This window comes from Sebastes umbrosus, chromosome 5, assembly GCF_015220745.1.
Source record: "Sebastes umbrosus isolate fSebUmb1 chromosome 5, fSebUmb1.pri, whole genome shotgun sequence".
Lineage (NCBI taxonomy): Eukaryota > Metazoa > Chordata > Actinopteri > Perciformes > Sebastidae > Sebastes > Sebastes umbrosus.
This window is the reverse complement of record NC_051273.1, coordinates 7097676-7112936: the sequence shown is the minus strand read 5'-3', so window position 1 is coordinate 7112936 and position 15261 is coordinate 7097676. Positions and strand designations below refer to the sequence as shown.

At 43.3% G+C, this 15261-nt stretch overlaps 1 protein-coding gene across 1 annotated transcript in view; it reads left to right on the top strand.

Annotated features, from left to right (window-relative positions):
- Window positions 1-15261, top strand: part of hmcn1 (hemicentin 1) — a 92132-nt gene that overhangs the window by 74730 nt on the left and 2141 nt on the right. The window contains exons 74-104 of the mRNA XM_037770770.1: window positions 355-482; window positions 598-754; window positions 988-1109; window positions 1831-1995; window positions 2205-2312; window positions 2597-2734; window positions 2826-2960; window positions 3567-3836; window positions 4367-4557; window positions 4743-4956; window positions 5131-5265; window positions 5423-5613; window positions 6006-6087; window positions 6273-6542; window positions 6687-6857; window positions 6971-7141; window positions 8207-8377; window positions 8525-8695; window positions 8913-9083; window positions 9183-9353; window positions 9818-9964; window positions 10177-10314; window positions 10477-10598; window positions 10870-11107; window positions 11293-11355; window positions 11777-11896; window positions 11985-12119; window positions 12215-12328; window positions 12437-12562; window positions 12691-12819; window positions 14806-15174. Coding sequence (XP_037626698.1) covers window positions 355-482; window positions 598-754; window positions 988-1109; window positions 1831-1995; window positions 2205-2312; window positions 2597-2734; window positions 2826-2960; window positions 3567-3836; window positions 4367-4557; window positions 4743-4956; window positions 5131-5265; window positions 5423-5613; window positions 6006-6087; window positions 6273-6542; window positions 6687-6857; window positions 6971-7141; window positions 8207-8377; window positions 8525-8695; window positions 8913-9083; window positions 9183-9353; window positions 9818-9964; window positions 10177-10314; window positions 10477-10598; window positions 10870-11107; window positions 11293-11355; window positions 11777-11896; window positions 11985-12119; window positions 12215-12328; window positions 12437-12562; window positions 12691-12819; window positions 14806-15174 — 5033 coding nt within the window. The remainder of the gene's footprint in view (window positions 1-354; window positions 483-597; window positions 755-987; window positions 1110-1830; window positions 1996-2204; window positions 2313-2596; window positions 2735-2825; window positions 2961-3566; window positions 3837-4366; window positions 4558-4742; window positions 4957-5130; window positions 5266-5422; window positions 5614-6005; window positions 6088-6272; window positions 6543-6686; window positions 6858-6970; window positions 7142-8206; window positions 8378-8524; window positions 8696-8912; window positions 9084-9182; window positions 9354-9817; window positions 9965-10176; window positions 10315-10476; window positions 10599-10869; window positions 11108-11292; window positions 11356-11776; window positions 11897-11984; window positions 12120-12214; window positions 12329-12436; window positions 12563-12690; window positions 12820-14805; window positions 15175-15261) is intronic.

The following is a 15261-nucleotide window of genomic DNA, read 5'->3' as shown; positions in this document are numbered from 1 at the left end:
TTCATTATTATATGACAATAGAGTGCTGCAGGGATGACTTTTGTTTCCCTCGACAAAAAGCCAATGGGATTTTTCCATTGGGTTTTGGATTGTTACAGAAAATAAGCTCTGCAGCAAACAAATGTTTATGATGCTACTTACACGTTTTGTTCAGCAAGATAATCTTCACAAATGAGCACCACTTTTAGGATTTTTGAAGAGTTAATGCAAACGCTTAAAAAAAAATACCATTACCATGTATTAATGATTTCTAGGATATTAAATCTAGAAAGGAGATTTGAATATTCTAGCACAGCTCAGTTATTGGCATTTCCTCTCTGCAGTACCTTACCCAGTTTGTACAAACATGCACAGGTACACATTTGCAGAGGATGGGTCATTACACATCCACTCTGCTCAGGTGACCGACACTGGACGCTACCTGTGTATGGCAACAAATCAGGCCGGGACACAACGCAAGAGAGTGGATCTGCAAGTATATGGTGGGTGGTAAATATGTGCATACAAAAACACATGAATACTTTCAAACTGTCTCAATCACCCACAAACACAGTCACTCACCCAGGAATTTTATGACCCTCGTTTCTCATCTCTCAGTTGCTCCTTCCATCGCTGACAGCCGCACCAATGTGACGGTTACAGTCAACGTTCAGACCACCCTGTCTTGCGAGGCCACCGGCATACCCAAACCCTCCGTCAGCTGGATGAAAAATGGTCGAACCATCAATACTGACCAGAACCAGAATATGTTCAGGTTGATCCAGGTTTTCTCCTTCTCTGTTTTCTAATTCAAGATTAAAAACTCACAACAACAAAACTGGAACTTAAGAGACATTTTATAATTTGTCAACTTGGACCACATTAATAGTTTAATTGCTTGAGCATTTCATTGTAACATTCACTTTTTTAATAATAAATATATCTTAAGTTTGTCATTTTTATATTCAGGACATCATAGTGAGATCCTAACTTTTCTGTAATTTCCAGATTACTATCATCAGGCTCCCTGGTAGTTATAGCACCAACAGTGGAGGACACAGCAGTGTATGAATGTGTGGTCTCTAATGAGGCTGGGGAAGACTCCAGACTCATCAACCTCACCGTCCACGGTGAGTAACACAGCATTTGTTTACACACTGATCATTCTCATTACGATATGTTCATTGATGTTGTGTCATGACGTGATTGAATTGATCTTTCTGATGTAAACTGTCAGATTTGAAGCAGGCAGGTGGACCCAAATGCAGAGACAGCAACAGGCAGGAGACAGGAACTAAAGAATAAATTAGTTATTCTCAAACTAGGAACACAAAGTAGAATACTAGGAAACTAAAGCTAAGTTCGCACTACACGACTTTCAAAGTCGTCAGATCACAGTACTGTTCACACTACACAACTTGCTGTCTTGTAATCGTGAGTCTTTAAGTCTTTTCACACTACATGACTGACTGGCGACGGGGTCACACACTACAAGATCTTTCACCGGGAGGAATTCCCGATGAGGTCTCCAAACTACGTTTTGTCATGAAAACACACACGAGAAATACACTGTGAATGACGTGATACCATACGTGAGACATATTGCTGATATGGTTGTTGGCACGTGTTCACAAAACAGCCCAAAATATAAAAACCACAAGGACAAAACTCTCCTCAGAGGATACACTGTAAATGTTTTAGGGTGGACATAATCATAATAATAATAAAGAAGTCCTAAAAACAAAAACTGAAAACACCAAGGAGTCCAACAGAACCATGACAGTAAACATTTTAGCTTTTCATTTCAGGATCAAATATTTTCCTTACATGTTCTAATTTATGTCCGTCTAGTTCCCCCATCTATAGCAGATGAACCCACAGAGCTAGTTGTAACCAGACTGTCCCCAGTGGTCATCGCCTGCACTGCATCTGGCGTCCCAGTGCCCACAATCCACTGGAGCAAAGATGGCATAAAGCTTCCCAAAGAGGGACAGTGCTACAGCATCCTGCCCACAGGTCAGAATCTGGCACACACACTCTTTTATTAGTCTTAAATAATGTTGTATTGCCTTACGTTAATTCTTCAACTGCTCTTGCTAAATTTAAAGACATGCTACTACTGTGAGCCATCTAATACTTAAGATTATACTAAGTGATAATTGTGTCAGGTTGCTTTATTAGCTTCATTAATTCTGTTGATTTGTTGTGTGATGATCTGTGCTCAGGTCCAGTAGAGATCACCTCAGCTGAGCTCAGTCACGCAGGACGCTACTCCTGCACGGCCAAGAATGCTGCAGGCTCAACCCACCGCCACGTTCAGCTCACAGTGCAGGGTAAGAGCATCCTGAGGAACAATATATCTGCTGTTTGGAGGCTGTGCAGAGAGCAACAAGCCAAAAATATTCATTGCTCAGAACTTAATTGCTTTTCATTTCATAGTTGTGGATTCTAATCCTATTTAAATTTATGCTGATTTCATTAGTGATACATGTTCAGTGACAAAAACTTATTCAATATGAGTCTTATATTAGGCTGTAACTGCTGTATGACTCTGACAGGCTTTTACTTTACCACTTTATTCTTTCATTCATCACTCTTTTCCCATTCCTCTCCTCAGAGCTCCCAGTGATCCACTCTCATCCGTCCTCCCTGGATGTGATCCTGAACAACCCCGTCACTCTGCCCTGCAGGGCCACAGGCTCGCCCAGACCGACCATAACCTGGCAGAAGGAGGGCATCAATATACCCACCACAGGTAATTAATCCTGTCTACATTTATGTTTGTATGTGTGTGTCAGTAATCATAAGTAATTAGTCATAACTTCATGTCTCTTGCTTCATGTCAGGTGGAAGTTTCACAGTGCTGCCAAATGGAAGTCTGCAGATCACTAAGGCCTCTGTGTCGGACTCTGGGACGTACATATGTGTGGCTCAAAACCCTGCAGGCACTGCGTTGGGCAAGACCAAACTCAGAGTACAAGGTAGGGCACACACTCCAGTCAAAGTTACTAACAGATGTTAGTTGACTAACAGATGTACTATGTAATATTCAGCAGTTGTGTACAGGGATGTAAGAAGAACACCTTACATTCAAATGTATTTAATAGCCCTGCATTAAATGTTACTTTTGGAAGGAAAATATATTGAAGATCCAATTTTGTGATGCAATGTCAAAACTTATTACACACATTTCTGGCAGCGCTGACTGTCTTAATTATATTGCATTTATCCTGATACTGTAGGTCAGAGGTGTGGACTTGAGTCACACTTGAGTCACAAATTTGATTCGACTTGACAAAATCAAAAAAGACTTGCAACTCGATTTGGACTTTAACAAAAGTTTTTCTTTTGGACTTGAGCCTTTTGACTTAAAAAATTATAATTAAAAATTATACCAAAGATAATTACTATAACTAAAACTATGCGGTGGTCAACAAAAAACAAATTGCAGTATGCAAAACTTGCAGGTCAAAAATTACAGATGGAGACACATATTTAGCAGCCTAATTGCTTATTTGCTAATGATGTCAATAACTATTCTAAATGTTTTGACTTCATGTGGTATTTCTGTTTGCTGTGTCCTGCAGTCCCTCCAGTGATCAGTTCAGAGACTCAAAACTATGTGGCTCCTGTGGACTCCTCTGTGACACTACATTGTCAAGCTGACGGCTCCCCTCCTCCCTCTGTCACATGGCATAAAGACGGGCAGCCGCTGAGTGAGTCTGTGCGCCAGCGGGTGCTCAGTTCAGGATCCCTGCAGATCGCCTTCATCCAGCCAAGTGATACTGGACGATACACTTGCACTGCTGCCAATGCAGCGGGCACTGTCAGCCATGAGATGAGCCTCACTGTACAAGGTAAGCTTCAGTCAATACAGTATTTTAAACTACATCACTGAACACCACACATGTTTGCGTTTCAGTTGTCTTTTATGTTGTGTCTCTGTATTACACGAGATAAGTATGACTTTCAACATCAATATATTGTTAAACTGATAGCTTAAAATATTTTCTAAAACCACATTTCACATTAAACCTAAAGAAACACTTCTCGTTGCAAAGATGCTACTTGGCCCAACCCATGTTCTTCTGCTTTGATTGCATTTGTTTTCAGTTTCATTTGTTTGTTTTCCCATCAACACTTCACTAGTTACACCGTTTGTGATTGCGATAAAGCTGGAAGAACAAAGCCTTTTCCATTTTTTGGTGTACTGCATTTTCCCTTTTGTGCCATGAAGCAATCCAGCTTATTTGCTTCACAATGTAAAGTGTAGTATACATGGCATTAAGGGCTGCCCCTCTGTCATTGTATATTTTATAAAACCTTAACTAGACTAATGTTTGAAAATGAATGTGATAATGAAAAAATACCCCCCCTACCGTTGCAGTCCCACCTTCTATTCGTGGTGGAGAGCTGGAGGTATCAGTGGTGGAAAACAGTGCGGCTCAGCTGGTGTGTGTGGCAGAGGGAGTCCCTCAGCCCAGCCTGTCCTGGGAGAAGGACGGTAATCTTCTCAGTGAAAGCACAGGGGAGTACACCATCCTGCCCTCTGGAGAGCTAGTAATAGACACCGCTCAGGTAAGAAAAACAGCAAATTATTTTTCTGTTTGTTAATGTCTGTAGATCACTGGAAAGGGAAATTGGCTTGCATTAAATATAGCTCACTGTAGATGGCGGTACTGTTGTCTTGCATCAAAAAGATGCATTTAAAGATTATTTTCTGCATGCTCCCACTCTCCTCATCTCCCCTCCTTCTGAACCAGCCTGACGATGGAGGCAGGTATACCTGTGTTGCCACAAATGCAGTCGGACAGGACAGTCGGACAACGACCCTGTCTGTTCATACTCACCCCGTCTTCACTGAGCTGCTCGGAGATGTGGCCCTCAACAAGGGAGAGCGCCTCCTGCTGTCCTGTGGAGTTAGTGGCACCCCCCTACCCAGAATCACATGGGCCTTCAACAACAACATCATCCCAGGTATATAGAGATATATAAAGACCCCCATTGATTAGGAAAATGTTTTATTTCAAATGAAAAATAGCAAAGAGCAACAGCGTTTTTATGTAGCTGTATGTGATACAGTATATTAGAAAAAATACTTTTAACTGTGTTTTTCTTATTGTCTTTTACTGCCTTTTGTTAATGCTTTAGTTAACTACGGCCACATGAACGGCCACAGTGAGCTGGTGATAGAGCGAGTGAACAAAGACGACTCTGGAACCTACACCTGCGTGGCAGAAAACAGCGTAGGAACCATCAAATCACTGGGCTTTGTCTATGTCAAAGGTAAAAACACACTGCCATGAAACTATTTCACTCAACTTCATTTTACTTATGTAGCTGGAAACACTAATTTAAGTTCACATATTTATCATTATAAACATTTAATAAACCCTAATCAAGTGATGTGTCCATAACGTCAACTTCTTCTGTCTGTCTCCAGAGCCTCCTATCATTGATGGGGACCCTCATTCCAACCGTATTGAACCGCTGGGTGGTAATGCCATCCTGAACTGTGAGGTTCGGGGAGACCCCCTGCCCACCATCCGCTGGAGCAAAGGTGGAATAAACATCCAGATCAACAACCGCATCCGTCAGCTGGACAATGGCTCTCTGGCCATCTATGGCACAGTGGTAGGAAAACACATGAGACTGATACCTCTTATGTGTAATACTCTGTACATAATGTTGATGAAAAGTTAAAGTCTGAGTGCTCTGTGCCAGAATGAGAATGACAGTGATCCTTCTGCAATACTACACCTGTCACACATGGGAGAAAGTGATTCAAATATCTTACTATGTTTAGTCTTAAAGTAATGCTGTCGATGTAAGACTTTAAATTGAATTAATCTATATCTTAGAATTAATAGAACAGCTCTTTATACTGGACAGGCCCTCCTCCCATAGTTCATCTGACATTGGAACACCCAATTCTCTGACCCAGGCCTCCCTGAGATTACTGGCACCTTTTTTAACTGTAATTGTGATTATGATGATGAACTGTGTTTTCATTAAATTGTATACAGAGTGAAGATGCTGGCAACTACATGTGTGTGGCAACAAATGATGCTGGGGTGGTGGAGAGGAGTGTCACACTCACCTTGCAGAGTAAGTGTCTGTCGTCTCTGCTTCAGTCCTATTTGGTGTAAAATCTTGCATTTGCTACATGAACAAAGTTGTTATAACCTAAAAGAGCAATCCAGTGATTTAGTATTGCACCTTAAACAGTGACATTGTCAGAGGTTGTTTTCTTGGTGCTGAAGTGTGAAATCAGTGGAATTCTCTTCTTCCAGGGGCACCAACCATCATAGTGGAGCCAGTGGACACAGTGGTGGATGCTGGTACCACAATCGTGCTCAACTGTCAGGCGGAGGGTGAGCCCACACCCATGATAGAGTGGTCCCGCCAGGGGCGCCCCCTGCTGGGCAACGATCGCTTCTCCACTCTGTCCAACAGCTCCCTCAGGATCAGCAGTGCCCAGAAGGAGGACACAGCTGAATATGAATGTGTGGCCAGAAACCTGCTGGGATCAGTGCTGGTCAGGGTCACTCTTACTGTGCGAGGTGAGCAGGCCTTTGTGGGGATTCTTTTTTAAAAGTATTCATCATCTTCTATGTCCTCTGCAATGAAGAACGAAGCAACAATCATCTAAATTGACCAAATGGCTAAAGACATGTTGAGTTAACATGCATTCATTTGTTTTCCAGTTCATGGGGGCTACTCGGAGTGGGCAGAGTGGGGCCCTTGCAGTGTGATCTGTGGTGTCGGGTCCCAGAAGAGGCTGAGACAGTGTAACAATCCTCTACCTGCCAATGGAGGGCGCCACTGCGCAGGATCGGACACAGAGACACGTAGTTGTCGGGGAAAGCCCTGTCCAGGTGACAGTGCTTTGATAAATCAGAGGATTCAACCTCAGTACTCACTTTTATAAGGAGGCTGTGTGCAAATGGCACCATGCGGTAACAAAGTCTGTACATTTGTCCCTCTGCAGTGGATGGGAACTGGTCAGAGTGGTCTCTCTGGGAGGAGTGCTCTCGTACCTGTGGTCAGGGAAACAGGACCAGGGTCCGGACCTGCAGTAACCCTCCAGCTCAGCATGGAGGCAGGCCTTGTGAGGGGAAGGCAGTGGAGGTCATCATGTGCAGTGTCAGGCCTTGTCCAGGTGAGTGACCAAATACCTTTTCTGTTAATGCTGTATGAATAGCTGGTATGAGGAAGTGCAACTGGCAGGAATGTCTGTCTGATCTCAACTAGATGTCCCATACAAACAGTTGTTATCAGTTGTTTTCTCAAAATCTAAACTCTAAAGTCAGTGCTTGGTTTGAATAATGTTTCAATGCTGTTTATCTCAGTTGTGTAACTGCCTATAATATATTGCCCATTTACCATGAACAGGCTTTATTCCAGATTTTATTATTTGCCTTGATGTTCACAGGGTCTTAATAAACCCCCTTTCTGTATGCAGGATTATGGGCCTAAACAGAGGTGGAAAGGACTATTCACATCCTTTACTCACTTGTTTATGATTAAGTACTAGAAGGTAGTCCGCAAAATGTACTTGACAAAAGTTAAAGAACTTATAAGACAGTTCTGTGAGTGTTTTATTATTATATATTATATAACTGGATTTGTATATGGTCCAGTATGTAGGATCTGGCGGTATCTAGCGGTGAGATGAGGAAATAGCAACCAACTAAAGCCTCTCCCTTGTGCCAGGCGTGTTGGAGAGCTACGGTGTCTGATGCAAAAACGCGAATGGCCCTCTCTAGAGCCTGTTGTTGTAAAAGTAACGTAGGTCCGTGGGAAGTGAGTGGTGAAGCAGGAGAGAGAGAGGCGGCGACGGGAGCGAGTAACATTATCGACTCCGGCCCAAGCAGGAAAAGTTAACAGTGTTTAGTTTGTCCGTTTTGGGCTACTGATGAAACATGGCGGACTCTGTGGAGAGGGGACCCACTCCCTATGTAGATATGAAGGGCTCATTCTCACGTAACAAAAACACAGTTCTTATTATCAGGTGATTATACAGAAAACATACTTATTAATATTATATTCCATTTCTGGCAATAGATCTCCCTAAATGTTACACACTGGTCCTTTCAGTACAGTATTTGAGGGAATGTACTTACTGTCCACTACTGGGCCTTAATATCTGACTATAGGCCTGTATATTTACAAATGAAATGCATTATTATTATTATTTACCGACTGTTTGTTTATACTCCTGCAGTGGCGGGTAACTGGGGCTCTTGGCTACCATGGAGCCAATGCAGCGAGACCTGTGGTAAGGGTATGCAGTCCAGAATCCGGCTGTGCAACAACCCTCCTCCAGCATTTGATGGGCCTCAGTGTGAGGGCACAGACACCCAAACACAAGTGTGCAAGGAGAGACCTTGTCCTGGTGAGACCTCAGGGATTGAATTTAACAATAAAATCAGATTGGAGATTTTAGTCCATTATATCCATAATATGTCTGTTCCCCAGTGGATGATGTAAAATCAGTCTAAGTGACTGATGCTCCTGCTTCTTCTTTTCTTGTGCCCTCCAGTGGATGGGAAGTGGTCGTCCTGGGTGAGTTGGGGCGCGTGCAGTGTTTCATGTGGAGGCGGGACCAGACAGAGGACACGCCTCTGTTCCAGCCCCGCCCCTCAGCACGGTGGCAGGCAGTGTGAGGGCAACGACGTGCACATTGACTTCTGTAACAGCGACCCCTGCCCCAGTGAGTCATACTAACTTTTATTTGCTCTTAGTGGTTAGATTTTTCAAATGCAGCATCTTTTACTTCATAGGGAAAAAAAACATATATTCTCTTCATCCATCTGTAAAAATGTCTTTGTTGTATCTTGATTCTTGGTTTCTTCCCAGTAACGTAACTGGTCTTTTGGCTTATCTCTTTTCCTTTTTTGTCTTTGACATTTTGACTTTCTTTCTGTCAGTCAGCGGTAACTGGGGTCCATGGAGTAGCTGGGGCAGCTGCAGCAAGACATGTAACGGAGGTCAGATGAGACGCTACAGGACATGTGACAACCCCAGACCAGCCAATGGTGGGAGAGCATGTGCAGGTGCAGATACGCAGATACAGAGATGCAGCTCAGACACCTGTCCTGGTGAGTCGTAATGAAAAATGCCCTGCCGTATGCCTGTTTTTTGGTGATTGGTGTGTTAATATGTGTGCTTAACGTATGTTTTGTGGTATATTATTGCAGTTGATGGTAACTGGGGCTCATGGCAGCCTTGGGGAGAATGCTCCACTTCCTGTGGGGGCGGAGAGAGGACACGTGTCCGTGTCTGTAACAGTCCGTCTCCTAGCAACAGTGGTCGGCTGTGTCCAGGAGACTCCTCTCAGCTGTCCAGGTGTAGCAGTCAGGGCTGCCCAGGTGAGGCATTTTTGTAAATACATATTATATATGTGTTTAGTCAACGTATCCTCATACGATGGTTTTTATGATATCAAAAAGTTATTCCATTTTTCGTGCGTTCTCCTACGAATGTCCAGCAACACATGTCAATTTACGCTCGTAACATGCATATAGTCTCTTCAAAATAAACTTCTGTCTTCACAGGAAACAACTTGGTTAGCTTTAGGATAAGATCATGGAAGTGACATTACTTAAGTATGGAAGTTACATGACAAATAAGTCAACGTATGGGTTAAGTTAACTTAAGTACGGAGCTTTTGTGACTCATGTGGGGTACGAACACCGGTGTCCTTGGCGAAAGTTTGGTGTTTTTTCCCACCCATCCAACCCGACCTCCTTCCTATGCTGCGTATGTTGCTTTTTATACTTTCTGGTTCGTTGCATTCAAAGCGTTCTTAAATACCTTCTCTTCTTTTTTTCAGGTGGACCCCAGAAGGCACGAGGAAGCATCATAGGGAACATCAACGATATTGAGTTTGGCATCTCCATCCTCAATGCCACCATCACAGATAGCAAGTCTGGCGGCAGAATCATCAAGGCCACTATTACTAATGTACCAAGGACATTAGGTCAGTCTTCCAACAGTTTCATATGTTTAAATATTCTACTTTTAAATGTACCAAATAATACCTGCCTCCTTGCAACCAGTGCACCTAAGGTGTTTCTCAGTAAATCTCATAATAAATTAAATATGCCTTCTTCTTCTTCTTCTTCTTCTTCTTCTTCTTCTTCTTCTTCTTCTTCTTCTTCTTCTTCCTCTTCTTCTGCTTTTAATTTCAAGGTCCTGCAATGAGAAAGCTCATCTCAATCCTGAACCCTGTCTACTGGACCACTGCACAGGAAGTAGGAGAGGCTGTCAATGGCTACACGCTAACAGGAAGCATCTTCAGGCGAGAGACGCAGGTGGAGTTTGCCACAGGTAAGAACGGACAGGCCATTGTGTGTCTGTATTATTATTGTAATGGGAACTATTTACACCAATGCACATTCAATCTGGTGCTTGTTGTAGACTGATGAGTTTGGATGAGAATAATGCTACCAGGGTGGAACCTTACAAGCGTCTGTGGTGTAATCTTGGTAGGTGAGATCCTGAGGATGACCCACATCGCCAGAGGCCATGACTCAGATGGAGCGTTGTTACTGGACATCGTCGTGAACGGACACATCCTGCAGCTGCCCTCACATACTGACATCAGCATCAAGGTAAACAAATAAGCTATACAGGTGATTACACTTTGAGGCATATTGGTATATTTATGACTTAGTTTAAACCAGATTGCATCATAAAATCTGGGGAAAAGCCGTAAAAAACAAAACATAATGAGCCTGACAAATCAATTCAACTCTGTTTTATTCAATTTACTACAAATTACATATCCATTACATCACTGCAGATGCTTTTATAAACAATGCCATATTTTGTGGAGCTTTTGTACTTTGAAACTGCCTCACATGTACACTGTGTTCGACTCAGGACTACACGGAGGATTACATCCAGACAGGCCCAGGCCAGCTGTACGCTCTGTCCACACGCATGTTCAGCATCGACAGGGAGAGTGTGCCCTACTCCTGGAACCACACCATCTCCTACGACGTGTCCAAGGGCAAGATGCCCTACCTCGTAGAGACGCTGCACGCCACAGGCATCAACGCTCACTACCACCCCCTGGAGGAGATGTTAGAGTACAGCATCAAAGCTCGTATCACCAAGGGTGAGATTAGAAGGACTGAATGTAGGAATAATATTTTGGCTATGTGTGAAAGGTAGACTAAACAAGGCTACTATATTTTTCTTCTGTATGCTTAGTCCAGTCAACCTTTTACGTCAACCAATTTTCCCTGCATGTTTTTGTCTCAAAAATCTAAATTAAATGATGAAATGTTCATATTATTCCAGGAGATCGCAGTAACCAGTGTCCTCAGGGATTCACTCTGGTGTCTGCTGGGCCCTACTGTGCAGGTAATGTTTATCACTGCATATTGTGATTTTCCGAATTCAGTGAGAATCAGTTGAACAACAATGTAGTCTATGGCTAGTTAATAATACTGATATGTTAAGTTAAAAGTCCATTGAAAAGTTGCTTTTAAAGTACAAATATATCAGTACATGGTTGTTTTTTGGGGAGCCAGTTTGGGCGATGTTTGTCGTTTTATTTTTCTAATTTAATGGTCTGCCTCCGATGAGAGAGCCGCTTAGTCACTGCTCTGTGCAAATATTTTGGCAATTGCCAGTTGTTGGGCGGACGTAGGCTGGTTGGAAATACACATAGTGGATTTAAAAGCACCGTTAAATGATTTAACAGCTTATCCGAGCAGAACTTTCTGATTGTATGCTTAAATCTGTTCTGATGTTGCATTATTGTATCATGTATGTGCTGCAGATGAGAATGAGTGTGAGGCCAGGAACCCCTGTTCCCACGCCTGCCACAACGCCATGGGCACCTACTACTGCTCGTGTCCCCGAGGCCTCACCATCTCAGCTGACGGCAGGACCTGTCACGGTATACAACTCACTTCTGAATCAGTGCTCTCAGCATTATTATTATTACACACAAAGGTCATTGTTTAATTAAATGAATGCTCTCATAGACATCGATGAGTGTTCACTGGATGGGAACGTATGCCACGATGGACAGGACTGTGAGAACACTATTGGCGCCTACCGATGTGTCATGCGCTGTGGGCGCGGCTTCAGGAGAACGGCTGATGGTCTCAGCTGCACGGGTACATCAACAAGTTTTATTAATCAACTGAGCATTTTGTTGTGAGTGTTGCTGATGTGAAAGGTTTTACAAGTGTTTGTTGTTTTTGTTGCTCAGATGTGAACGAGTGCCAGGAATCCAATCCGTGCAATCAGCACTGTCTGAACACAATTGGCAGCTACCGATGCGCCTGCGAGCCGGGCTTTCACCTCAGGAACCGACGCTGTATAGGTAAGACAGCTACACCTCTCCGTATAGTGCTTTATCTAGATTATTCATATCATTTTCCTTGAAGAAACTTGTTCTGTAATTGACCTCTTCTCTCTGTGATCACCCCAGATATAAACGAATGCAGACAGAGGGTTTGTCGATCAGATCAGCAGTGTAAAAACACACGAGGTGGTTACACCTGTATTGACCTGTGCCCCAATGGTATGACTAAAGGTGGCAATGGGACATGTGTAGGTGAGTATTCACCAACATACAGTATTCCTTGTTAAGCCAGAGAGCATTCGCTGAATTACAAATTGTAATAAAGTACAGACGGGGAGGGATCTAGATTATGATTTACTTCTGTATCCTTTGTGCTGTAGACATCGATGAGTGCAGAGATGGCACTCATCAATGCAGATACAATCAGATCTGTGAGAATACCAGAGGCAGCTACCACTGCACCTGTCCACGTGGCTACAGATCTCAGGGAGTGGGACGGTCCTGTCTCGGTACGTACATCCTTTATGTCTCTCATAAACACAAGAAAACATAAATCCAATATTTTATTTTTCATTTGCAGTGATCAGGCAGATGATACTTCCACTTGCTAGTGTGTGATTCTGTTTAGCTGATGATGTTTGCCAAAACATACAGCATGTTAAAGGGATGGTTTGGCTGTTTTGAAGTGGGGTTGTATGAGTTACTTATATATAGTCGGTGTATTACCTACAGTAGATGACGATTGGCACGCCCCCAGTTTGGAGAAACAGAGAAGAGTTACCGCACGGAAGCAAAGCAATGTACTGCTGTGGACGGGGCCGGCAGCAAAATAGATTTTAGCCTCCTAAAAGAAAGACCCACCTAAAAATCAGTATCCGTTAAAGTGTAAGCTATATTTCAAATATTTTCACCTCTTTACCTTGAAGTGTGACAGCTATATAATGTTTCCAACAGGGAACTGAAACCGTTATCTACGCTCTCGCCGAAGCAACCAGACTCCATTGGAAAAAACATTAATTTTACCTCGTAGAACATGGGAGTTGCTGGTCTACTACTGCCTCGATCGAATAGTTTATTTGTGTTCTTGTGTGACTTTGGTTAGTTCAAATTTACCAAAGTTATAAAATAGCACAAACAAACTAACCGATCAAGGCCATGGTAGACCAGCAACCCCCGTGTTCTGCGAGGTAAAATTACTGTTTTTTTCAATGGAGTCTGGTAGCTTTGGCGAGAGCATAGATGGATACAACAGCTTCAGTTCCCCGTTGGAAAGATGACAAGATAAAGTGTTGAAAATATTCTAAATGTAGTGTACACTTAAACTGATATTGATTCTTTTAGGTGAGCCTTTCTTTTAGGGGGCTCCTGTCTGCTTCTCCAAACTGGGGTCGTGCCGACAGTCATCTACTGTAGGTAATACACTGACTATGGATACGTACCTCATACAACCCCACTTCAAAACACCCAATCTAACCCTTTAAGCAATTAAAAAGTGTGAAACACTTTTGCACTGCACTTCCCATCAGCTTGCTCGCTTCTGCCAGCATACTTCCTCTCTCCTTGTGTCAGTGACTCACTCTTGTTGAAAATCTAAAATAACTCTGCTGTCATCTGCAACGTAGCTCAGACATCACATCCTGCCAGTGCTTGCTTACATCTCTAAAATGCTGCAATTAAAACCGCTGACTAACTCATAACATAAAGACCCTGCAAAGATTTAATGCGTAGTATCAGGTTCTCTAAAGCTCTACGTTGATGATATGTCTTCTTACCTACACTGTCAGATAGGAGTAAGAGACAGGGTAGGAAAGGACTACAGAGGAAGGGAAACTGCGAATAAACGTCTCCTTCTTTGACATGTCAACCATAGAAAGACCAGCACCATGACCTCACAGCTCTGTCTGTCACTCTGTTTCCTTTCACTCTCTTACAATCCTGACTTTTCAAACTGTTACCTCCATGTTTGGATCTGGCTATTTCCTGGAGTGGCTTTGTAATGGCATACTTTCACTGTTCCCCCTCGTGACCTCATTAACATCGTACGCTGATGTCTGTCTTTGTGAAACATTCATCTGGCATGAATTGGATTTCGTACCTGATATCAAATGTGAAATATATTTGATATCATTTCCTCAGATAAAACGTTAACTAGATTTGAAGTCATGATCTTCAAAGCATTACTTTTATTTGATATGAGAGGAGCTAATCTCTCATTCAAATTAGACAAATGTATTTATAATCTCAATACATTTCTGTCTTAGGGACATGGAAATGTATTGTTGTACAGTGGGGTAATTGACATATACCCTTTTTTCCCCCCTCATTCTCATCTCCCTCCTCTATTTTCATGGCCTGCGCTGCCTAATTTGCTCTTTTCATCCCTCTGAATATCACCTTTTACTTCTGTATTCTTTTTGCACCTTTGTCTCCTTCGTTTCTGTCACTCCGTCCTCTTGTCTTTTCCTGCTGCTGGTCTTTCTTTGTGCTGAGGGCAGACATAAATGAGTGTGAGCAGCTTCCACAGCCCTGTGCCCACCAGTGCATCAACACGCCCGGCAGCTTCAAGTGCACCTGCCCGCCGGGGCGCCAACTGCTGGGGGATGGCAAATCCTGCGCTGGTCTGGAGCGTCTGCCAAGCTATGAGAGTTACTCATTCGGCTACCGGACATCACAGTCCTCTCCTGAGCGCAACTCCTACCAGCGACTGTACCACAACTTGGCCTCTCAGAGCTACCACTCCAACGCAGCCACAACAAGGGAGCGCAACAGGAGCCGGAGCCGCAGAGAGACTCGCATACGTTCCTCTCAGCAGGGCTTCCTCGCTTGTCAGCAGGGGTTTGAGCCCAGGGGTGGCGTCTGCTTAGGTAACAATGGAGGACAGGCAGGGTTGAGATGAGGGAGAGGATGAAAGATGTTCTCTTTGCTTTGCTGCTTGTGGGTTTTGCTGTGAA